The following is a 27095-nucleotide window of genomic DNA, read 5'->3' as shown; positions in this document are numbered from 1 at the left end:
AAGGAATGAATATCAAAATTAACTTTCCAAATCATGCGTCTTCCCTGAATAGTAAAATCAGTGTCAGTAACTAGCACTGCTACAGGGATTGTGACATCCTGTAACTGTTTCAGAGCCACAGAAAGCAGCCTTTCTCTTTGTACATTTCTGATGTTCAGGGTTCTTCAGAAATCTATGGTGAAATCATGCACTTTCTGGCAGTGTCTCCTTCTGTGAATGTCAACTTTGTCTCTCCATCTCCTTTGGTTCCAGCACATGCAAGCTTACTTACAAGTCTAAATAAAGGTTTATCTTAAATAGTTTTCAATCCAACTTTTTTTTCCTGTCTCAAATGGGGATCCCTTAGTTCAGGCCCTTGTAATCTCTTCTGAAACACAGACTCACACAGTACCTTCCTACTTTCTGTATGTTCCCACCTAAACACTGCTTCCAAAATAGTCTGAAAAGCAAGTCTTAAGACATTTCTCTGTTATCTATAAAACATCCCTTTCCCCTGTAAGATAAAGTAAAAATGTGTATATTTTATATACATATAATATATATTTATATACTGCATCTAATTCAAGCTATAGTCTTGTTTCTGCCACCAATCTTTTCCTTGCGTTCCCTCTCCTAGAAACACTGAACTACTTGTAATTCTCAGCATGTGCCCATGATTTGCTGATGTCATTGGCTTTCTATGAATTGCCTTCCTCGGCAAAATGCTAGCCTTTTCTTAGCTAAGCCCTGCTTGACTCAGTCCAGGTGTGAGCCTTTGATGACATGTTTCTTCCTTTGAAATCCAAGATACAGTTGGCATTAAAGATATTCACCTACTGTTCTACTTTGCTTTCGTTTGCTGCAATGAACAAAATCCATTTGGAGAGGAAAGGGCTTATTTCAGATATAGGTTATGATCCATCATTGAAGAAAGCCAGGAGAGAATTTCAAGGCAGGTGCTTGAAGTAGAAACTGGCAGAGAAACACTACTTACTGGGTTTGTTTGCTGACTTGCTCAGTAGCCATTCTTATACAGCCCAGGCCCACATGCCCAGATATTGCAGTGCTCACAGTGTACTAGGCCCTCCTGTATCGATCAACAATTAAGCAAATGCCCCCATATACACACCCAGAGATCAGTCTAATGAAGGTAACTGTTCAGATGACGTTCCTTCTTCCTGTATATATTAAGTTCAAAACCAAGTTTGTCCATCGTAACGATCATCCTCATATTATACTGATACTTTGCCTAACTTCCAGATTTGTCATTTCCTCATCACAGGATCTTAATAACATAATTTAGAGCACCAAGCATAATAGATAAATACTGTACTCCCTTGCTATATATAGATGCGATAATTAAAACTGATGACATCAAATCCTTTAAATGTAAAATGAACATGAATGAAACGTGAAATGAAAGGATGAAAGGTTTTTCTATTTTAGGACTCTATACTTTATCGTATGTATATACAGACATACACATACATATATTTATACACACACATTTATAATGTTTATTAATATTAGTTTTAGACATGTATCCTTGGGCCTTGAATTTGATATGCTGAGTCAATAATTTAAAATTTTGACAAAACAACAGTATGAACAATATCGTCTCAATCTGAATGTTTAGCTATAATTTTTTTCTTAATTGAGAATCTCAAAATCTATTTCTTTTTATATTTAGAACATCACAACTCTTCATCACTTTTTTCTGGTGTCTTTGGAAATAAGGTCTCATGATTAGAACACTGAAACTTTGTTCTGTCTACAGGGATTGTTTCTTTGGTCACCTCCCATCTTTTGCTGAATTGCAGCCAAGCCTTTCAGGATTCTGATGACTTCTACTTAGTCAGACTTTATCAGTATGATCTATAACACCTGAGTTAATAGTATAGTTTTTGACTAAGTATGCTCCCAGAAGTTTGTTTCAAGTCTGTTCAAAATTACCACCACTCCATTCACCACACATGACAAACTTTCTCTATGAAAACTATTTTAATTATAGAACATGAATATAAAAATTTGAAGACTTGATAGTTAAATTCATCAAATAGTTTGTAAAATTTTTCTTTAAAAATTTTTAAAGAAATTATAATTGAAATAAAGGTGGAATATGATAGAATATATCTAACACTTATTATCCTACAAATTATATTTCAATATAAGTCCATACTAAAACAACAGCAGCCACCAACCACTGAAGCAATCAATGAGAAAGACAATATTGTTTTTTTACTTTTTGTGAATTTTCTTGCATCTGAAAGAATGCTTAAGGGCTACAGAGTTTCCAAAAGTGAACAGCAGAGGGCAGAAAAAAGCAACTTGATCCTCAGAACCTATTGTTCTATTCAACTTCTTTGTAATATTCAAAATTGATTTTGTTATTGGTAAGGTTAAGATGAGTATGCAGGAAACACGAAGCTTTGTGGCTTTAAAGGGTGATCTTTAGGCATATAAAATCCAAACGCCGATATTTTCCTATTTATTTTATAACCATTTATTCCATTCAGTTTAACTTCATTATACTTAATTAGACAGCATTCTGTGGTGAGAAGACTATTTAGAATGCAGTGCACTGAAAAGCTTCATGGAAAATCATATTGATGTAACTATGTTATATTTTAATATGAAATGTTTATAGCTGTGTGAAAGTCATATATTTACCTAAGCTTTTAATATAGATTACTAGAGTAGCAATTGAATTTCAAAAATGCTTGATAAAATTTTATAGACTTTATGTACAATTACAATTTACCAATAGGAGGTAATATTTGGTAAGGTTGTATATATTCCTTGCAGATAAAGCACTATGATTCAGCAAATTCATTTTTTTAAGGATGAAATCCAGTCAATTTTGAGTTCAGATCTGCCCTTGAATTTCAAATAGGTTAAAATGAAAGCTGCTTTTGAAAAGTCTCTTTTTTAAAATTTTGATTTGCTTGCCAGACACATTAAGTATTACACATTTTTTCCTTAATCAAGCTCCTGTCCCTTTATCTCCAACTATCATATAAAAAGCACTTTGGATGGGACTGAAGATGCTTTGATGGAAAATATTGAATAGAAAGTAAAAGGAGAATGTTACTGAGGGGACATTTTATTTGCTGTATCTGTTGATCTGATTCTTTTAGATGTAGAAGTTCATAAACTTCAAACCACTCTTGTGCTGGGCATCAGAATTAGAGATGAAAATGTGCATAATTTGTTTGATTATCTTTTTTTATTTTATGGGATATAATATTTACATTTCAGATTTTATCCTTACCCCATTTCCCGCCCCCCCCTCCCGCCCCGGGAACCACCTATCCTATCTCCCCTTCTCCTGCTTATATAAAAATGTGCCCCCACCTAATCCCTCACTCCCTCAAATTCCTCTCCCCCACTCAATGCCCAGCCTTCATGGGACCAAGGATCTCCTCTCCCACCTATACCCGACAAGGCCATCCTCCACTTCATATACAGCTAGGGTCATGGCTCCCTCCCTATGTGCTCCCAGGCTGGTGGTTTAGACCCTGGGAGCTCTGGTTGGTTGGTATTGTTGCTCTCCTCATGGGTCCACAAACCCTTTCAGCTCCTTCAGTCTTCTAACTTCTCCATTGGGAACCCATTGATCAGATCAATGGTTAGCTGTGAGCATCCACCTCTGAATATGTCAGACTCTCGCAGACCTCTAAAGAGACAGCTATATCAGGCTCCTGTCAGCATGCACTTCCTGACATCCACATCAGAGTCTACCTTTGGTGACTGCACATGGGATAAATACCCAGGTGGAATGGTCTCCTGACGGTCCCTTCTTCAGTTTCTGTCCCACACTTTGTCACCAGATTTGCTCCCTTGAGTATTTTGTTACTTTTTCTAAGTAGGACCGAGGCATCCACACTTGGTCTTCCTTCTTCAGAAGCTTCATGTGGTCTGTGAGTTGAACCTTGGCTATTTCAAGCTTTTAGGCTAATATCCACTTATCAGTGAGTAAATACCATGTGTGTTGTTTTGTTATTGGGTTGCCTCACTCAGGATGATATTTTCTAGTTCCATCCATTTACCTAAGAATTTCTCGAATTCATTATTTTTAATAGCTGAGTAATACTCCATTGTGTAAGTGTACCCCATTTTTTTATCCATTCCTCTTTTGAAGGACATCTGGATTCTTTCCAGCTTCTGGCTATTATAAATAAGGCTTCTATGAACATAGTGGAACATATGTCCTTGTTATATGTTGGAGCATCTTCTGGGTATATGCCCAGGAGTGGTATAGGTGGGTCCTTGGGTAATGCTATGTCCAATTTTCTGAGGAACTGCCAGACTGATTTCCAGAGTGGTTGTACCAGCTTGCAATCCCACCAACAATGGAGGAGTGTTCCTCTTTCTCCACATCCTCACCAGCATCTACTATCACCTGAGTTTTTAGCCATTCTGACTAGTGTGAGGTAGTATTTCAGGGTTGTTTTGATTTGCATTTCCCTGATGACGAAGGATGTTGAGAATTTCTTAAGGTGCTTCTCAGCCATTCGAGTTTCCTCAGTTGAGAATTCTTTGCTTAGTTCTGTACTCCATTTTTAGTAGGGTTATTTGGTTGTCTAGAGTCTAATTTCTTGAGTTCTTTGTATATATAAGCCATTGGTGTTCTGTTCAGAAAGTTTTCCCCTGTGCCTAGGTATTCAAGGGTCTTCCCCACCTTCTCTTCTATTAATTTCAGTGTATCTGGTTTTATGTGAAACCACTTGGACTTGAGGTTTGTACAAGGGGATAAGAATGGATTGATTTTCATTCTTCTACATGCTGACCTCCAGTTGAACCAGCACCATTCTTTGAAAATGCTGTTCTTTTTCCACTGGATGATCTTAGCTCCTTTGTCAAAGATCAAGTGTGTGGGTTCATTTCTGGATCTTCAATACTATTTTATTAAACTTCCTGCCTGTCTCTGTACTAATACCATGCAGGTTTTTTTTAAATCACTATTGCTCTGTAGTACAATTTGAGGTCAGGGATGGTGATTCCCCCAGATGTTCTTTTATTGCTGAGAATAGTTCTCTCTATCCTGTTTTTTTTTGTTGTTGTTGTTGTTGTTATTCTAAATGAATTTGCAAAGTGCTCTTTCTATCTCTATGAAGAATTGATTTGAAATTTTGATGGGGACTGCATAGAACCTGTAGATTGCTTTTGGCAAGATGGCCATTTTTACTATATTAATCCTGCCAATCCAGGAGCATGGGAGATCTTTCCATCTTCTGAGATCTTCTTTGATTTTTTTCTTCAGAGATTTGAAGTTATTGTCATACAGATCTTTCACTTGCATGGTTGGATTCACTCCAAGATATTTTATATTATTTGTGACTATTATTAAGAGTGTCATTTCCCTAATTTCTTTCTCAGTCTGTTTATCCTTTGAGTAGAGGACGGCTACTGATTTATTTGAGTTGATTTTATATACAGTCACTTTGCTAAAGTTGTTTATCAGGTTTAGGAGTTCTCTGGTGGAAGTTTTAGGGTCACTTAAGTATACTATCATGTGATCTGCAAATAGTGAAAATTTGACTTCTTCCTTTTCTATTTGTATTTCTTTGACTTCCTTTTGTTGTCTAATTGCTCTGGCTAGGACTTCCAGTACTATATTGAATATGTAGGGTGAGAGTTGGCAGCCTTGTCTGATCTTAGTGGGATTGCTTCAAGTTTCTCTCCATTTAGTTTGATGTTGGCTACTGGCTTGCTGTATATTGCTTTTACTATGTTTAGGTGTGGGCTTTGAATTCCTGATCTTTCTAAGGCTTTTAACATGAAGGGATGTTGAATTTTGTCAAATGCTTTCTCAGCATCTAGTGAGATGATCATGTGTTTTTTTTTTTCTTTAAGTTTGTTTATATAGTGGATTACATTGTTGGATATCCAAATATTTGTTTTGTACATTTGATGTTTTGATTATTATGTGACAGGAGGTATTTCTTTTCTGGTCTAGTCTATTTGGAGTTCTGTAGGCTTCTTGTATATTCATGGACATCTTGTATATTCATGGACAACATTTCTTTAGGTTAGGGAAGTTTTCCTCTATAATTTTGTTGAAGATATTTACTGGCCCTTTAAGTTGGGAATCTTCACTCTCATCTATACGTAGTATTATCCTTAGGTTTGGGCCTTCTCATTTTATCCTGGATTTCCTGTATATTTTGGGTTACGACCAAAATTGCATTTTGCAGGTTTTTTGACAGTTGTGTCAATGTTTTCCATGATATCTTCTGCTCATGAGATTCTCTCTTGTATCTCTTGTATTCTGTTGGTGATGCTTGTGTCTATGACTTCTGATCTCTTTCCTAGGTTTCGTATATTCAGGATAGTCTCCCTTTGAGATTTCTTTATTGTTTCCATTTCCATTTTTAGATCCTGGATGGTTTTGTTTAATTACTTTGGTTTCTGTTGCTTATGTTCTTTTTGTTTGCCTTTCTCCATCTGGTTAACTCAAGGTCTACCTGCACTCACTGTCTCTGACTGGAGCCTGTCTTTCCAGTCATCTTTTTTGTGTCAGAACTCCTCAGGGTCCAGATGTTTCTGTGATCCTGTGATCCTGTGATCCTGTGATCCTGTGATCCTGTGATCCTGTGATCCTGTGATCCTGTGATCCTGTGATCCTGAGCTCCAGCTGCTCTGAGTGCAGTGTCTCCTCTAGGATGTCTCAGGATATGGTGTCTTCATAGAAGCAGACCAGCTAGGTGTCTGCCCCAGCCAGAAGGACCAAGCAAGGGCTGATTATTCTTTACGTAACAAGTTGGGGTATTTATAATTCTTTTTTTTGCCTCTAATTTTATTCTTATTGATTTTCTACAAGGCTTTGTATGCTTCTATTTAGAGGACCTTCTTAATAGTGTGAAGTTTTTAATTCCAAGGTGAAATAAATTATTTGTTATTAAAAAAGGTATTTTCACCCAGAATATATAAGCTTATAACCTTAGTACGTTATCCATATGGTCTGCATTCTTTCCCTAGGAATACACACACACACACACACACACACACACACACACACACACAGATAGGGGGACGGTGGAAGAAAGAGAAAGTGAGAGTGAGAGAGGTAGATCATGACTTAAAATCACAAGCTTACAATATTTAGAAGCCACAGGTATTACTTTGCTTTTTGCTTTTGTTCATTCCTTCTCCTCTTTATGAGGAATACATATTTTAAAATCTGTTTTAATAAATGGCGAATTTTAGACCCAGTGTGACTAAGGCAGAAGTATGATTTAAGATGGTTAAAAAGGAGTTACCATGTGTGATATTAAAGTCACATTTTCTCCATAAGGTATAACCATGGAGTGCTCTCATGCACTTTGGGCCATCAGCCAATTCTCCCTTTGATGTTGTCAACTTCAATCTCCTGGTTCCTGGCAACAGATCTTTGAACTGAGACCGTTTTTTCATTTCTCTGTTTAAAACAAAACACATACAGTTTGGTATAGAATTTCTGAGGCTGCAGAGAGAATTGTCACAGCAGGTATATAAAGATGGCTCATCGTGAAGTAGAATATTGAACATGACTTTCACAGACATATACAACCATTAGTACTCTTTACCAAGCCGCTTCTCACAAACTTTAATTTCTAATGTACCTGCTATATTCTGGATACTCAAGAAGGCTCGATGTAATGAGGTAACCTACTTCCTTGAGGCAGCGATTATTTTTGAAACTTAAAGCCATAATGTAATGGGATATCTGGTTTGTAACTAAGAATCTGGAAAGATTATGAAGTGATACATTCTTTCTAGACTACCTTGGTCTATTTTTTTCCCCCAGAAACCTACTGTTCCTTTCAATCCTTATTTTTAAAAAAGACATCTAAGGGCCAAGTCTACATGACCGTACAGCAGGAGGGAGTCTGCACTGTAGTACAAGAGCAATCCACAGGCAGTGTGACTTGAACAAATCGAACCACAACCTAAAGGGGCATACTCCAAAGATGGACTCCTACAGTCTTTCAAAGGTTCAATCCAGCTATCCACCCTCACCCCTTTGGCAAGTTTTATAGTTAAGAATAGAATTTTGGGTTTCCCTGGGATTATGCTTGCATCATAGAAAGCCAAAGTTCACAATTTTTGGAGTCGTCCCTTCAGGGAATATTTTGTTTGCTTTTTAGCTGGGTAAGGTGAGGAAGAAGGCAGTGTGTCGCTATTGCTAAGTGGATTTGAGACAATCGACTCATATTCGGTGTGCTTAACGTAAAACAGCAGGGCCCTACGGAAGAAAGCTCCACCGCCAACAGCAATTAGCAGTTCGGTTTCCTAGGCATAGCAACCGGAAATCAGTTTTGCAGCATTTGGATCTGGCTGGAGCTTCTCTGCAGCTACAGTAAACCTGCAACCTCAGCCCAGAGCAGGGACCAAAGCGCTGTCCTCGGTGCTAAAATCGGATGCACAAGACTGGAGGTCTCTAAGAGGCACCAGCCTGCCCGGCTCTGAGCCGCGCTTTCTCGGCACCGCGCAGAAGCTGCCAGGGCTGTGCGGGGTGCGGGGCGTTGTGCGGGGGAGGGGTGGGTGCGCGAGCTCGCTGCCTGCCTCGAGTCGCGCACGCGCGCCCGGGACTGCCTGCCCCTCTCTGTGACTTTCCTGTGTGTGTGTGTGCGCGTGTGTGTATGTGTGTGTATGTGTGTGCGCGCGCGTGTGAGAGAGGAGAGGAGAAGAGAGCTCGAGAGAGGGTGATTGTGTGAGTGCATGGGAGGGTGCTGATATTCCCAGACACCGGTACCACAGCGGCAGCTCAGCTAAAAACTGCATTCAGCCAGTCCTCGGGACTTCGGGAGCAGGGACAGGACGCAAGGCACCGACAGCCACCAGCTAGACCTGGGAAATAAGGATTCTTCTGCCTTCACTTCATGTTTTTAGCATCTCTTTGCTAAATTTCAACCTCAAAATGCAGAGGATCTAATTTGCTGAGGAAAACAGTCAAAGAAGGAAGAGGAGGAAAGGGAAACGAGGGGGTATTTTGTGGATGCTCTACTTTTCTTGGAAATGCAAAAGATTATGCATATTTCTGTCCTCCTTTCTCCTGTTTTATGGGGACTGATTTTTGGTGTCTCTTCTAACAGCATACAGATAGGTAGGTACCTTTTGTGTTATGCCTTTGAATTGTGCATAATTTGGTGTTAATCTTTGTTCACAGTGAGCAAATTAATTCATGTCATGTAGACTTATGTCATACCTTGACTGCATTCCAGATTTAAACTACCTAGAATATACATGATTTTCTTAGGCTGAAGCAAAAAGAAATGACTATGCCTTTTGACACAATAGAGGGGGGAAAACTGTTCATTTCTGACCCGGGGACTGCGTTACTTCTGCCTTGAAGGCGTCTCCTAGTGTGCTCAGATTTTCGGGGGTATGAACGCAAAGCTTGAGATTTAAAAGGAAAACATTTTAGGTCTTTAGACTCTCCTCCTAGCCTTAGACCCGTTGACAATCCTTGCTGCCCAACTCACTATGTTGATTCCAGCGGTTAATGTGAATGAGAGACTGGGGCTGTTGGGTGCTAGCAATCCCACTCTTATCTCTCCAGGGCTCTGACAATGTTCTCTTGCTTGCTGTTTATTCTTTGCAGGGGGGCTATTTCCAAGGGGCGCTGATCAAGAATACAGTGCATTTCGGGTAGGGATGGTTCAGTTTTCCACTTCGGAGTTCAGACTGACACCCCATATCGACAATTTGGAGGTAGCCAACAGTTTCGCAGTCACCAATGCTTGTAAGTAATGAATATTCATGTCTTTCCAGTGCTGTACAGGGAAAGCAAGCCTGTGAATGCCAGTGAAGGATGGTGTGTGTGTGTGTGTGTGTGTGTGTGTGTGTGTGTGTGTGTGTGTGTGTGGCTGGCCTGTCATGTGTGGGTGGGAGTGACTGCACACGCGCGTGCGTGTGAGGGTACAGAGAGAAGGTGGCTGTAATCTTTGGGACCCCCACTGGCCGGCGGGTGGTGAAGTGGAGACAAAAGACACTGAACAGTGTGCCAGTATGTGCACCCTAAAATCTGGGGTAGGGGTTAAACTTGGACTGGTCTTTCAAATTCAGGGGCTTATTGCTTGATTCTGGCGCCTCCAAAGAGGATCTCCCAACCCCCTCCCTCTTGCGCGCCTGTTGGCACTCTACCAAAAGAGAACATGCTGTTCCCCAGGGCGCGCTGTGGGACTGTTGGACGGATCTCATGCCTTAGTCCTATAGCCTGGCAGGGCAGCTTCGACCTGCAGTCCCCACAAGTCCCACGTCGTTCTATTGCACGGGACAAGTTATTGCAACGGTTATGGAGTTGGGCTCGGGGCTGTTACATAATGCCCACCCGAGGGGCGCGGGCACGAGACTGACGCAGGCCCTGACTGGCGGGTGTGAGCGGGCATGGAAGGGATGCTATGAGAATGGAGACCCTGAAGGGTTGAGAATGCGGGCAGCGGGGCATGCGGGTATTGATGGGGATGCCTGCCAGATACAAACCTCAACCTGGTCACCAGCAGAAAAGGGATGAGGAAGGCTAGAACCAGAAGCTAAATGTGTTCTCAGCTCCCTGAAGCTACGCCCAAGTGGAGGCGAGGATGGCATGAGTGCTCGCCGGCTGCGCGTGCTTTGTTCCAGGGTCGCAGGCTCTGGCAAAGGTGACTGGAGACTGAGGATGACTCGGAAGCGATTGCATCCGGCTGAGTTTTAAAATCTGAAGAAGTCGCAGAACAGCCATTTTAGCCTTTGCCGTTTTCAGTATCAGCCCCTGGCCTTTGCGTAGGAATCTGGAACTCATGAGAACGCCCTGGCAAGGCTTTGGGCAGAATGACTGGTGTCCAGTTGCTGGGCAAGTGCGAGGTCGCCCGAGGCCGGGGACCAGGTCCCCTCGCTGAGGCAGCACCCTCCGCACTCCCAGCTGCTACCATTTCCGGCTGGCAGATGTTTCCTGCCTTGGTGTTCTCAGCTTCCATTCCATAGATAACAGTTTGGAGGAAGATTTGCAGGTGGTTCACCTCCCACTTTGGTTCCCCTGTAACAGAGCGGAAAATCACTAGAGGAAATGCCCAAGGCAGCGATCCCACAACCGGTTGCCATCCCACCCACGCCCCCTCCCCCAAAGCCTGTCATGTATTCTGTGCTTTAGTTCGGTAACACCAGAGACATCAGCAGGCCAGATTGCAAATCTTGTCCCTAAACAAATAAATGAAGAAATGCATAGGGTGATAATGTGGTTCTGGTTCTCTGACCTCCACATTCCCCCTCCAAATAAGTAAATGAATAAAATATTAAAATGTAATAGAATATCATAGAAAAGTATCTCAATACAATAAATTTTATTACATAACAGACACAAAGAAAATGTTTTCAATAAATGTGAAAGGCATCTGTAATTGTCTTATTTACCTACGGAATTAAGCTGTTCCTGTGCTATCAAGAAGTTTCTGTTTCTTATGAGTTACAGTTTGACATGCAACTTGTGTTGAATTTTACCCAGCTGCATTTGCATGCACAAACACAGTGTCACAATGCGTTGCAAAGTGGGGTCGTACAAAGGTTCTAAAATATTGAGACATTTGAAAACATTTAATAATCAAGAAGTTGATTGTTGATAAAACATGATGAGATGAGCATACTGGGAAAATAACAAATACATCGACCAAACTAAACGAATGTTTCTCTATTCCAACAGGTGTTGACCCACTGTATTGGGGCTCTTTAAGGTTCAGAGATTATAGTTTGTTTGGCATGTATCCTCAAGCCAATATCGTTGAATGGGTTTATTTCTACTATAAATTGTACTGAAATAAGATAGGTGGTGAGAATATGTATATATGGAACAAATGCATTGTTTTTTGTTTTACATACTGAATTTCATATACCTGACCATAGTTCTAAAAATCAGTACATTCAAGTCTTCATTTTTTAAAATAGATTTTTTCTTTAAAAAAAATTACAGAAGCAAAAATTTTAAAATGTACATCCCCAGATCATAAAGCTACCCACCCCCACAAAACAGTATACCAGGCACCAAAATAACATGAGAAAAATGCAAAACATTTTTTGCAGGAGAATCCAGGATCTTGACATTGCAACTCCAATGCTGTAAGCTTACTGACTGCTACAGACAAATAATTACAGGCACAGTTACAGAAATGAGGCTCTGTAAACAGAATTTTCCAGAGTCCACATTGGCAGGTGGTGAAAAGTCAATTTACATTTTTATTTATTTTGTCCCTTTGGAATTTTCAAAACTTGCAAAGACAAATATTTACATTATTATTATTATTATTATTATTATTATTAGCCAAGGACAGTAGAACTGGTACAATTAATTTAACTCTTAAAGGTAAGAAAAGAGATAGGAGGAAAGAGGCATACGTGTGAGGCACAACCAAACAACCATCACTTCCAGGTTAAATAAATAAATAAAAGTCTCTGTTGCCTCCATGTAGGAAGGTTAACATGATCATTTAGAGTTGGCTCTGGGATTTACTCCAATGCAAATAGATAATTTGTTTCCTTGCTGTATTTAGTCATCTTTTCATTGAAAGGATGCAACAGCATTAAATACATTGACAAATAAGATCAAAACGTCTTTCCCCCATTTTTTTCTGGAAACCTAAGAAGGTCTTCTGTAATGACAGTGTTGAGTTATATGAATTACTAATTGCTGCTTCTGAATAAGATTATTCTTTATCTTAATGAGTTTGGAGAAAAAATTTAATTGTTAAGAATTATTTGTTAAGAAAGCAAAGCTTTAGAAAAAAAGGAATATCATTTTGACAGAGGAATGGATCTGCTTAGTAATTTAACTGTATTTGTGAGATGGATGCTCCTACTGAGGAACACAGAGTCTGACACAGAGTTAAATGTCTAAGTGTGTCTACTGAAAGGTGTAAGAGTTAAATGAAAGGAAGTCATTTTATCCTGATGTAGAATGTGCTCTGCTGCACTCAGCTCCCACACCTTTTCAGTCACAACGGATGATGAAAGTACCTGTTTGTTCCCATTTGTTTCCATGGATACCAGAGAAGACAAAGACAGATTTCCAATATTTCTTTCTTTTTTTTCTTCTGCCTTTATTTTCTTTTCAAGCCCTTCTCCTCTTCCCACTGCTCCCTCGCTCCCTCCTTTCCTTTCTTTTTGGATAATTTTTCAAATGAACATTTAAACAAGGCTTTAAAATGAAAAAAAAATTAAAAGCTAAGAGAAGTGGTCTTTCTAATTTTTTGAAAGACTTGGAAATGCTATGCTTTTCGTAAGGAGCAGCCTCTGCGGTCTTGTATGAGTAGCTTAATATGAGTATGAAAAAGCACTTTAAGTAGTTCATCATGAGTTCGTGAGTAATTCATCATAGTAACAGAAAAATCTCAAATTTTTGAGAAAAGAGTAAGTTGATATTTGTGTTTCTATACACACTGTAAGGTCAACTTACAAAACCAAACGGAATTTTAGAAAATTATTAAGTACTATATACTATAAATGATTTTAATCAAATTAAGTATGCACTAATTAAAAAAACATTTAAAGTAGAACTTTCTAAATAGATTTTATATATATATATATATATATATATATATATATATATATATATATGAGTATTTTATCTCCTAGGATTTGGTGATTAAAGAATAAATAATAAATTTGCTCACATGAATATGTTTCCATTTATTCTAATGGATTATTGTAAAAATAAGTGCTTATCTAGCTAATAATAATTTAAGATTTTTATATTTTAATTCTATAGTAGTACATAAATTATAAAAATTTTAAAATTACATAAAATAGCGATGAAAATTTTATTTTTTCTCTGAGCCAGCAGATGGAGATGTTGGAGAAAAGATTGTGCTCCATCAAACTGCTGCACACTTTGAATACCTTCTAAGGCCTCAGAAATGAATTTATTTTAAGAAATGGAAAAATGTAAATTAAATATAATTTGAAAGAATCAATGACAATACCATGTTTGGAGACAATATTCAATAATATTCTTAAATTTAAGAATAATATTCTTAAATTCTTTAAGAAACAGATTAAGAGTTTATTTTTTAATTAGAAATTTCTACGTATTTTTGCATAGTTGATCACAAACACATTTAGGAATTGCATGAATTATAAAGACCCATTAAAAGATAATTTAAAAATCATTTTTGCATGCACACACACACACACATACACACACGTATGTGTGTATGTATATGTGTATGTGTGTTTATCAGATTTTAAGCTTTAATTTTTACCAAATGTTAGTTCTGAGGTGTCTTTCCTATCACTGGATGTTAGTACTGAATTATTGAAATTGTATATCTGTATTCATCAAATTATTTAATGCTTGATAGCCTTTAGTACACTGTACATAGAATGAATCCTGTTTGTTTAGGGCATATGTGTGTATCTATGCTTTTAATTATAGAATTACATAGCAATTGATTGCTTGTTCCATAACATATAGCTTTTTTCCTTAAGAAATATACTGAAACTACCATTACTAACTATAATATACAAGATTTTAAAGAAACCAGAACTAACTTGGATGCTGTTATAAGAAATCATGACATGAAGGAAACACCTATCGCCCTTTTAAATATTATTATAGTCAACATTAGAAGTAAATAGCTCATTTATATCAAAATAGGTAATTTATTGTTGAATTATTTGTACTGAAAAGTTTGTCCTTTACTTATTATAGAAAGTTCAAGGAAATTGAAGAGCACAGGACATAAATTAGATTGTAATTGGTTAAAAAAATCATATTTTGGACTGAAACTTAGTATGTAAGTGAAAATCATGACATGAAACCATAGCATGCATGTGCATTTGACTGCTGCTTGATACCTTGCTGCTTCTATCTGGAGGATATTTTGTTTCACAGCAAGTCTGTAGAGGGACAGGTTACTGCACTGTGACACTGTGACAACTGGATGCTGATTCAGGAGCTCTCAGGCTCTCTCAACATCTAGGGAATATCCCTTCAAATTTTTCAAACTATGTGTAATCTTGACAAATGTAAAGAAAGGAGTGGCTGTTTGCTAATTATTCCAGTATTCCAGACACTGTAAGAAAAGTCAACAGACATAGTTAACCATAGAATACATTCTATCACAAGCTAACAACTAAAGTGATATGAAGAACTATTCTTTTTTTCTGGTCTTTTAATCTTGCATTAGGGTCAAACATTGGGGTTTATTGGTCTCTGAGTAAACTATTCCACTCCCCCCCACCTTTTAAAAAATATACTTGATTATACTGAAGATTCAATGGATCCTATTGAAAGAAAAAAACTTTTTTATTGCAATTTTTAGTCAAAATTTCTAAGATTATCTCAAGTGAGTTTAATAATTATCAAACTTGTTATAATGTTGTGCCTCTTCCATAAAGTTGACAAATGAACTTTTGAGCACCATGTTGATATTTCAAAACTAATCATGATTTAAAATTTTATATACATGTAAAAATTTTTGAAATGATATTTACCAATTTTGAAGAAGATGTATGTTTTTTTTATCCTTTTAGTAACTCTCCAGTGCTGATCTGCTAAGACGTCATACAGAATAATTTTTTTTGCGTTTATTTTTTAGTGAAAAAAATTAAGTGAAATGTTCAGAATTAAAAATTTGTATTCTTTAGAGAATATCTTGAAATGAGAGGCATAGTTTCTTGTTTGGGGCCAAGTACTCTATTAGTATTGTGTGTTTGCACATGTGTTTGTGCATATGTGTGTGTATGTATGTATTATGATTATTTTGTATACATGCCCTTTTGTTTTTTCTGTGCATATGTTTTACCTTTAAGTTATTCTCTAATAATTTTGCTGTTTTTTCATTGTATTGATAATTCTTTTGGGTATATTAACTTATTATATTTCATTTTTTACATTAGCCTATTAATTGGATCAGCAGTCTAAAAAGTGCTCACTTTTAACTTACAGATTAAGACTAGGAACAGTTGAAAGACTTAATATATTGAAATTTATAACAGTCTTCAGCAGAATAAAACCAGGAGAATTGTGAATACCAGGCCGATTTCTAAAATATTTTTAAGTAAAGAATTTCTTATGTTATTTTGACTTATCTGTATCTTACACCTAAAAAAATAATTTCTAGGTCAAAAGTTATACATGTTCTTATTGATTTTAATATTTTTGAATCTTCTTCAGAAATTTACATTTTTAGTTTTGTAAAATCTATTTAGTGGTGAATTCTTTGGGTTTTTTTGTAGTTATTTCAGTATTCAAAATATGATAAAAAAAAATCTAGGTTGGACTAAGGTTTGCCCAAATTTTTGTCTGTCTAAAGTAATGTGAATAAGGCACTGTAATGCTATGGTACTTCCTTCCCCTCATGTAAAGATAATTCCAAATGTTGCCATTTACTTCTTTTGTGTCCCTCCGATGCTGTTTCTCTGATGAATGTCAGTGAGCCTCAGAAAATATCCTTGCATCATACGTATTTTAGTCTAGCTTTCTAAACATTTAGATTCTACTGATAGACAGGAAAAAATATATTTATATAATCCAAGACTATCTATTAGCTTTAATAAAACATATGTGTGTCTTGTATAATTCTCCATCCACATGAAAGAATATAGACAAAATTATTCATTTCCATGTTCAACACTGAAGTTTGGGTTACATAATTTCACGTCAGAAAAGATTGTGTTAGTCCACTAGTCTTTTATGGCTGACGTTAACCCTCATTCAGAGTTTTGTTTCTGATTTAGCATCCACTCGCATTCCTCTAACAACCAGCCAGTTCCTGCAGTGAGAATGTCAGCCACGGGATTATACAGGTTTCTTTTCTTATGTTTGAGTAGGACTGTCAGGTTGAAACAAATATCTCCAGATCAATGAAAATAGTCTCTGATGTATATTGCAAACACCATACGTAAAGTGCAACAACATAGACAATGAAGAGCAAGGGGACAAATCTCAGGCACTGGAACTTGGTCACTAGGCAGAGCTGTAAGAATTAACTTTCAAATTTCCTCTCTCTTTCTCTTCCTCAGCCACTACTTTGGTTTGATGTTTGCTTCACTTTGGCCTTTTCTGGAGTGAATCATCTGTAGTGGCATAGAGCTTTTTAGAAATGATTGAATTCTTATTGTAAGATTAATTTTGATGTTAGAGAAATGATTTACCATGTGTAGGAAGACTAAGGTAAGGAGGCAGTGTGTCTATTTCTTTGTCAAAGCACAACACTGAGGTGTTTTATCATTCTGGGATGGGAGAGAAAAGCCACCTCTGAGCACAGAAAATGAAACCATGACAGAAATGTTTTAGGAGGTATCATAGTTTAGGAAACTACTGACATATATAGCTAGACTGTAACACCATAGGACCCTCAGGTGCCACCATTCCCTTTCTGCTTGATAAATGCCAGTGGGATTATTTCAGAAGATAAGGAATAGTCTGTGTCAACACTAATGAGGCATTTCTGTTTATTCAACATTCACACACACACACACATACACACATACATTTAACAATCTGGCTACTAAATAGACATATTTTAAATTTTACATAATTACAAAATTTAACAATAGAATATTTTAGATGGAAATTTATTTTAATATGTCTAATACTTGAAATTCTAGTAACTTATGAGAATATTTTTAAAAGTTATTGATAATTCTCAAATATTTTGGCCTCAAACTTGGCATTTTCTTGCCCCAGTCTCCCATGTAATAGGGTTAAGATCATATTCAACTACTACAGACAAAACTAGCTTTAAGAGAGTAATCTGAGAGAAAGCTTTTAGGATGATACAATAAATAATTTCATTATGAAATATAAGGTTGCATTATGAGGAGAATTTGGTCAATCTGTTTGAAGACGTTAAATAGACTTTCATGGTGCTAATTTGAAACAATGAAGACATAATTATCAAGAGATTTGTGTCTGCTATTTGTTGTGAATTACATGTATTTAATGGGGCTATTCATTTGCAGTAATCCAGATAACACAGAAATAGTTTGTATAATGGCACTTCATTTGTATGTGAGATATTGGCAAAGGAAAGTAGTATATTTAGAGAAATATTTGTGTGTGGGGGGGGGAGAGGCAGAGGGAGAGGGAGAAGGAGAGAAACAGACAGAGACACAGACATACACAAAGACAAACACAGACACACAGAGAGAGATATATTAATTTTTCTTAATACCTGTTGTGTCACATCACATTGTTGACTTACATGATATTCTTTTGTGAAATGTATTTCATATTCTTGAAGTGTTGAATTTCAGTATTGCTTTGATTTATGTGAAAGAGGGTGAAGATTGCTTTATAGCATCTCAGGTCTTTTAAATTTTATAGTTTAATTCATTCTTTTACAGTGTTTTATCTGTTAGTTTACAGGCCATTGATATTTTTCATACAGAGAGACTGTTTGAGGGTGAAGGACCATAATTCAGATGTTACCAAGAACGTAAATACTTTTAGCTCTTTGCAGGAAAAGTTCATAAAATCTTGAGGTTTCTATCTTAGAAAGAAGTAAGTCAATGGTTAGCACCTTAGTGAAGATCAAAGAAGGGTTTCTTCTGTGAAAATTAAGAAAGAAACACTGCGAATTTCTGGAACCCACAGCTCTGATGCCCAGGCATCCTTGTGACTACATTCCAGTCCTGTGGCTGGGTGTGGACACGGAGAAGTTGCTTTCCAGGTTCTCAGTTTTCAGCTTTGTAGAAGACCACCATCCTTACAGGATTGCTTGAAGATGCAGTTATAAAACCTTGAGTGATGAACTTGGCCACACATATGTACAAAAAACTTTTACTGTTACTTCCTTTAGTGGATGTCTTTGTTGATGACTTGCTAATAGAAGCAAAGACACATAATATCCTTTTGGTATCTTTTTGTAGAGCTTTGACACCCAAGCTAAACAAATGCTTAGTGACAAAGAAACTACCAAAATCAATCACAGGAACTACTTCAAATACAGTGTAGATTACAGTTAGATGTGAATGACCATCAAATTAGAGTTCCTGACACTGAGTAGGACTGCATCCATCCCTTTACTGTGTATTACACCTCAGAATGTTGAAAAACATTTTCTTTAGTACACTTTCCTAACCTAAGATTAAGATGTCTCAACATTTTACAGAATTAAGCACATTTTAGATTCCCAATCTTTCTCTTATTTAATTAATTTAAATAATATTTATATAAATGAAAGGCAGTCTGGAGGGTCAAAGGTTTGAATTCAGGCAGAAATAGGCTTGAAAATAATTAGCAGTTTCATGGGGCAATACATGACATTTATTCTGTGTAAGATAAGGTTCACTTTCCTTGTCATACTTGATAATACAATTAGAAGTATTGAGTGATAAAATGAATGTCCAGATGAATTTGTTACAAGTGAGTCAATATACCAGAAGTGACGATTATATTTTCTTATCATTTTTAGAAAAGTGTTGAGAATGTATTTTCTGGAATAACTTTATAGCTTTGGCATCTCCCTCAATCACAGCCCTATTTACGTTTCAACTGATAAGTAGGAAGAGCTGAAATTTGTGCATACGTTAAATCATAGGCTTACACTATTCACTTGCCCTTCCGCCATTAATTTATTTAAGGAGCAACAGTGAAGCTATAAGGTTCCCATTAATAGAAAGCCAATAGACATGAGCCAGTTTCACTTTGAGCTCTCTTGGGAATCAGCAGTCTTAAGGTTGTTGATGACTAGTGCATTCTATGTCATATTCTTTGACAGTGTGGATTAATGAGCTTTATTTGCCTGCTTCTCATCTGCTAAAATGTGTGAAATGTTTAAAAAATAATCAAGGTAACTACTTTACTTCTTTTGTGAAACATTGACACCCGGCTCGACTCTTAGTCATAGTAATGAGTGAAAATAGTAGAATCCTATCTAAGCTTTCTGAAGTTTCTAGAATAATCATCGTCTCCGTTTATGTTGCTTTGTTACAGTCAGCAGCTATATTACTCTAATGTAGTATAGAAAGAATTTGGAACATACCTACTAAGACAAATCCATATATTGATAAGGACAGTTCTACATCATGAGTTCAGAATCAAGGCTGGGGCAAGATACAGGGCGTAAAAGAGAAATACTGGTCGGCTGAGTGCCAAGTCAATCTTGTATGCACCGAAAACCATCACAGAATTTGTCTGTCTGTCTTCTTCAAACATTTTGTGGATATCTGTTCTATGATGCTTACTTCAGTAATGCCAAGAGTGACAATAACAAGAGAGGTTCATATACTGGAAATTATTGGTTGTTCAAGATGTCTATGGCAAAAAAAGTTACTAAGTATTCTACACCATCTAGATAATCTAATTATATTAGACTGTGTACTTATTGTTTCTAGATCATTTATAAATTTTATGCTATGCCTTGGACGGAGAAGTGAATCGAAGTATCTTAAAAGTAGAACCAATAATTGCCAATCTTGTAAAGAAAACATAAAATTGATGTTAGAGATGAAAACTTTGTTTTAAATACTGGCTTTTCACATATTGTTGAGAACAAAAAAAAAGTTTTTCCAATTGAAAATGCTACTGTTGATAACTATAATGTTAATTGCAGATCTTTAAAAAGATTTTGATTCATGTTTGAAGCAAAGATTTGCTATTTATTTTGTGTGTTTTTATTTGCCCTTGACTGTCACAAACTCTTCAATACGCTTTGAATTAGTACAGACAAGTTTGTTTGCTGGTCCTTAAATAAATGAATTCAAATAAATGAATTTTGTTAGTTATAGAAACAAGTTTAGCTTGGTGCCTAATAATCAAGCTGTAAGTTTTACAATGGTAAGCATTGTCGCATATTTTCAAATGTTAATGTAAATAATTATTCTGAGTAAGATAAGGGACACAAACATCCTACCATCACATCCTTAGTTCTAAGACAAGTGCTATATAATACAAACATTGTTCACACAGCAATCAAAAATTTCTGGTGTAAAAATGCTAATTTTGTCAAAAAAATTAATTTAGCTTTTATGCAAAACAAAAAATAAAAAGAAACTAAGCTGTTATTTGAAATAATATGTTGCAGTTTGGGTGAGTTAAAATTTAAGCTATATGGAAGATTTGAATTTTGACTTTAAAGGCATTTATAGCAAGGCATGTAGGACATGGGAGAGAAGAGGAGAACTGGAGATAAACAGTGTGTTCTGGACATGATGGGATTGCTGCCAAGGTGTGCTTGTTTTCTAGAGAAATGAGATTCAATTTCCTTAAGGATGTGGCCCGTGGTAGATCACACAGTCCAGTGGTTGGCTTATAGCATAAGGGTAGTACAAATTGGGCTGAGAGAGGGCTGGGGGGAGAGAGAGAGAAAGGGAGAATTTAAGTGAAGGTAGGGTAGGGGGAAGTGGCCCTATAGAGTAATGCAAACTGAAATGTTAAGTCTCCATAAAAACGCAAACAAAACAATTAAGAAACCCAAAACAGTCATTGGTAGGATCTGTGACTGAGGAATGGAGAGAAATCTGGGGAGTGAATACGATCATATAGATTGTATGAATATATTAAATATTCAAAGAATTAAAAATTAAATGGAAAATTATGTTCAAAGTAACTTACACATAATTTTAAAATGTTGCAAAGGGAATGTAATCAGTATTAATTCTGCCATTCACCCCACCTATTTGAAATAATCATTATCAGAAGCTTCTAGAAATGAGAGAATAATATAGGTTTTTTTTTTTTTTTTGATCACCTCTTGTTTAATGTAAGTCAGAATTCTTTATTACTAGCATGGCTTGTCTTCCTCGTATTTACTGCTCAGTAGGCTGCTATCCATCTGAATTTTATTGGTGAATTTTTTTTCCCTCCTCCTACTGATGAATCTTTTTTTCCTCTCCTGTCTCGTTATTTAACTGGACATCATTTGTATATGCTGAAGGCAGAACCCAGGGCCATGCACACACTAAGCTAGTGTCAATCACCAACCTGTATTCTCTCATTCACTGCCCATTTTAATTATCTGTATATAGGACTATAGAGTAAACAGTTACAAACATAATGAATGGCAGACAAGTAGCAGCAATTACAGTTTTTTTTTAGATGTTTAAAAAGATAACACTTTATATTCCTACTTAGGATGTATACATTTCTGGTACTGTCTCTTGCCTCTTAGTGCTCTATTTAAACCTTTTAAACTTTGGCTACAATATATCTTATGTAAATTTTAGGTCAGAAGATACTATTTGTATTCCTGTATATGTGTGTATGTATGTACGTGTGTGTTCATAGATAAAGTATGTACATTTGTTATCATAGTTTTGTTTAGTGTATGTCATGTACATTTTGTATTTAGTGATACATGAAAGTAATGCACATTTCTACCCACCCTTGCAGACCTTTTCTCTAGTTCTCTGACTTTTTGTTTGTTTATTTGTTTGGTTGGCCGTTTTTCAAGACAGGGTTTTTCTGTGTAACAGAGCCCTGGGTATCCTGTCCTCCATTTGTAAGCCATTTGTAAGTCACAGAGATCCCCCTGCCTCTTTCTCCCTAGTGCAGGGGTTAAAGACATGAGCCACCACGCTCGGCAGTTCTCTGTCTTTTAAAACTACTCACGAATCATGAACTCAGTTCACATTTTTATGAATATATTATTTTATATTGTATGGATTCAAATTTAGAAATTGTTTTACTGTGTGTGCTTTTCATGCTTTGAAAGCATGAAGAAAAAAGGATTTTTCTACTTGCAGTTATGTACAGAGATAACCTGCTTATGCTTTTATTTCATATCCTCCGAATTCTGATCTTTTTTGTTTTAAAGCAAATCATCTTAATTTATTTATTATGCATACAAAGGCCAGGAATCCAGCTTCATTTTTCATTTCATACAGACAATTGTCAAGTACATAAGAATTCTATTTTATTTTCTTGACTTGAAATCTATCATATATACTTTTCAATTAAACAGTTCCTCAAAGAGTTAAAAGCAAAGAAATTGCACTGAAAAAAAAATAAAAGATCAGAACTCTATTACAGTCAAAGGGATGTAAAGTTATGCAAGATATTTGTTTCCTGAGGAGTGCAGTTATCATAAATTGGGCTTTTATGTTGCAAGGTCTCAGATCAATAAAAGAGTCTGTCACATTTTGAGCATTAGTTGAGCCCAGAGGGATAAACAGAAGATTTGATTATGTTTTTGGCTCATGTCACAGCACCATTACTACTTAAATGGGCTCTTGGTTTTGCATATTCCCTAACCCATATCAAGTTTAAGTAATGGGCTGTGATTATGACTTGGTTTCTGAACATCACTTTGAAGTTAATTCACTGTAGCAATCTGCATGTGCTCACAACGTAATCTTTAAGGAGCATAGTCCATATGTGACAAATGAGTGGAAATTATCTCAAACACTCATGGCTATATCAGCCAACGTGAGGTTTCTTTTCCCTCTTGTCTTGAAACCATCATTCTCTAAAATATCCCAATGTGAGGCTATATGGCGGAGAAATGGAATTTCAACTGAATCGCTAAAGAAAATGTGAAAGTGTTACACGGAGCAATAAAAATCTTCAGGTTATTTTACAGTACCTGGCAAGGATGGTGTAGTTTGGGTTTAATATCAGGGAAACCTGTAAATCTTTAGCCACTTTATTTTATGAAACTGTGAATGTTACGTAGCCTTGGTGCTAAAGCTGAAGGTGAGCGAGGGTCTGGACATGAGTTTTTTTGAACCACCTTTCTATGGGCATTAAGATGGAAAGTTATCTTTATCTTTCAGTATAAGTTAAAGCAATATATTATGTTCGGTTTCTACAAGGCTGTAGTCATCTCTTTATATTTGAGTACGTATCTTCATGGAGTTAGGAAGAATTTTTCCTGGAGGAAGAGAAAAATATGCTTTTAGCAGCAGAGTTTCAATACAGAATTTCGAAAAAAAATATATTTTATGAACAACATAAATCCATTTCTTCCACCACCCAGTGAGATTATTCAATTAAAAACACCTTTCAGATTTATTTGTTTTATTTTTTGGGTATGGGTGTTTTGCCTATGTGCATGTTTGTGCACCACTTGTATGCCTGTTGGCTATTGAGATCAGTCCACTGGAACTGGAGCTACAGATGGTTGTGAGCCTCGTTGTGGATACTGGGAATCAAACCTAGGTTGTCTGTATGAGCAACCATTGCCCTTAACTGCTGAGCCATCTCTCCAGCACTCATTATTCCAAAATTGGTGTAAAAAATCTTTTGTAGCTCTGATTGAAATGTTATTCATAAACTAATTATAACTATTAAACTAGTAAAAAATCTTTAGAAATTTTTTTGGATATTTTATTTATTTTCATTTCAGATGTTACCCCCTTTCCTTATTCCCCCTCACACACCCCTTATCACATCTCCCCTTCTCCTGCTTCTATGAGGGTGAGCCCCCACCCACCCACCCACCCACTCCTACCTCCCTGCCCTCGAATTCCCTTACACCGGAGTATCCAGCCTTCATAGGACCAAGGATTTCCTCTCCCACCTATGCCCAACAAGGCCATCCTCCCCTACATATACAGCTGGAGCCATGGGTCCCTCTCTATGTGCTCCCAGGCTGGTGGTTTAGACCCTGAGAGCTCTGGTTGGTTGATATTGTTGCTCTCTCCATGGCGCTGCAAACCCCTTCAGCTCCTTCAGTCTTCTCTCTCACTCCTCCATTGGGAACCCGTTGATCGCTCAATGGTTAGCTGTGAGCATCCACCTCTGTATATGTCAGGCTCTGGCAGAGCCTTTAAGGAGATAGCTATATCAAAATTTGGAAACCATAAAGAAAACTATGTATAATTTTACCCAAAAGATAATTATTATTACTATTAATAAAAATTTTCCAGGTATTTTTATACTTATTTTTATAGGTAAACAGTTGGTAAAGCTGTTTGAAAATTCAATTTTATTATTTCATAATATTTATTTTGAGCAACTAAATATCTCCTATCTTTATTTTAAGTCATTTGAAACCTCATTTAATCTACTATGAAATATTGTTACAAATTAAAATTCTAAATTTTCCTAACTCTTGTAAGTCTAATATTGTTACTGAGGCAAAAGCCATGAAACGTTTAGTTAAAGATTTCTGATTGTTGCTAAAAAAATTCTTGCCAATTTCTAATATAACCAGCACACAGACCATAAAGTAACTAGTCTATCAGGTCCTTCATCAACATCACTGTTAAAATGTGAATCTTTTATATATTTGATATCTAATAATCCCCATATTAATTATGAAATAAATGTTCATGTTTAGTGCACATTAGTGTTTAATAAAATATTTAATTAATGTCTTGGTCCAATTTTCACTAATGATTTTGTGAAATTTTTAGTAAATTGTTTACATTTAGTTATTTAAAATAGTATGGATAGGTGAAGCTGTACAACAATTTGCTGCTTTCCTCTCTACTAAGGACCACACCACTTCAGCTGATGCATCTTTGTGTAACTCAGCTGGACACCCTCCAAATCCAAGTGTGGGAAAAAGACTGGTGAGCTTTGCATCCAGAAAGTAGCTCTATGCTTGTCACTGTCGGCGATATCCACAGCAGATATCAACTTTGCTCAATAAAAATCTTTTCCATTGTTGTCACTGGGCTCACTGTTTTTCCTTTGATTTAAAGAGATAGTACTTTTTGAATATTATTACTTCAAAGATGCATAGGTTTAGTTTAGTTGTACAAATTTCATTCCCCACTAAATCTACACTTATTTAAGACTACAGGCAACACCAGAAACAACAGAGAACCCTGGCTTGTAATAGTTATTATTACAAGCTGTGTTAACTGGCTTGTAGTAATAACACTGTGATATTACCATGCTTGCTGTTTTTCATTATAGTTTTAGTAATGTACTGGAAACCATATATCCTCTTTTATAGTTGTAGATTGCCTTACAATAGTGTGTTGAGTTGATAGGATTTGGGGGTAAAGCTTAAGAATACATTACTTTATATTTATGATTATTCAGTTCAATATATTCATAGCTTATCTGTAGGCTTACTCGAAGGCTAAGATATCAGTGTTATTTATATAATTATGTACACTTAACATAGTTATTACTCACTCTAGAGATAACTATCATAATATTTTTGTGTTTCTTGATTTTCCAACATTTTCTTCTTTCCTAATGTTTGAAAATGTCAAATGTCTTCATTATTTGTATCTTATGAAGCTCAGATGCCTGAACAGCTATCAATGGGTGACTTGGTCTCTGTGTTGTAGAAAATATATTTATTTATTAGATAATCTTTTAGTATACTTTAAATTCAATTTTATTTATTATAATATATATGTTTAAAATTATTTTATATGTGTATATGTCTACTTACACTCTACCATATGTATTATATACATGTATTATTTTAATGAAATAAGTGGTTGAATATTTTTCTCATGGTGTCATTAATATTTTCTTCTTACTCATTCATATTTTTATTTTCTAGAAGACATTTCAACTTTTTTCTCCTAGATCAATGATGTCATAATTTGAAATAATGTATTTAGGCCTAGGTTATATTATTTCCACAAGTATTTTTATTTAAGTACTTTTTTTTTAATTTAAGTTCTTTCTTTTTCTTTAAATTGTAAATAATGTTTTCAAAAAATATATTATGATCAAGGTTTCTCTTCCCTGACTTTTCCCAGATTCTGTCCATACCCCCACCTTTCACACCTTCTTTCTTTCTTTAAGAAAAACTAACCAAACAAATAGCCAAACAAATAAACAAACAGACAAGCATATATACACACTCTCAAACAAATGAGAATTAAAAAAAGAACAAAAAAATGAGAAAATACAAAAACACACTCATAGACATAACACACACACAATCTATAAAAACACGAAACCAGAAAACATTATATAAGTAAAGGTCTAATAAAATGCAATTTCCTAAACAAAGCAATATGGAAACAACTCTACAAAAATATCAATGAGTTCATTTTGTGATGGATCTCTATCCAGTAATATTTTAAAATATATCTCTAGGCATTTATTGTTCTAGATTAAGGATTATAATTAGATAGGCTTAGTCACATGATAGTTTTATCTCCTTCATAGTCATCATTGACTATCTATGACCAGCTTATGTGGGTTCTTGCAATAGGATAGTCTGTTTATTAGGGTCATTGAAGTCGAGGTTATTGAAAAGAACTAACATTTCTCATGGCAGACTCAATCTCTTTTATTTTGA

At 36.0% G+C, this 27095-nt stretch overlaps 1 protein-coding gene across 9 annotated transcripts in view; it reads left to right on the top strand.

Moving 5' to 3' along the window:
• The first annotated feature begins 8493 nt into the window (after window positions 1-8493).
• Window positions 8494-27095, top strand: part of Gria2 (glutamate ionotropic receptor AMPA type subunit 2) — a 109928-nt gene continuing 91326 nt past the window's right edge. For 6 of the 9 annotated variants that reach the window (XR_013109869.1, XM_034501248.2, XM_034501253.2 and 3 more), the window contains exons 1-2: window positions 8604-9067; window positions 9566-9706. Coding sequence is in view for 8 of the 9 variants with exons in the window: in XM_034501248.2 (XP_034357139.1) it covers window positions 8980-9067; window positions 9566-9706 (229 nt within the window). In the remaining variant the exon portion in view is untranslated. Of the gene's footprint in view, window positions 9068-9565; window positions 9707-27095 lie in introns of all 9 variants that reach the window. The other 3 variants (XM_034501251.1, XM_034501249.2, XM_034501250.2) reach the window with 3 other exon arrangements.

The sequence above is a fragment of the Arvicanthis niloticus genome, chromosome 4 (genome assembly GCF_011762505.2).
Source record: "Arvicanthis niloticus isolate mArvNil1 chromosome 4, mArvNil1.pat.X, whole genome shotgun sequence".
Taxonomy (NCBI): domain Eukaryota; kingdom Metazoa; phylum Chordata; class Mammalia; order Rodentia; family Muridae; genus Arvicanthis; species Arvicanthis niloticus.
Note: the sequence above shows the minus strand (reverse complement) of the source record. Positions and strands in the feature narration are given on the sequence as shown.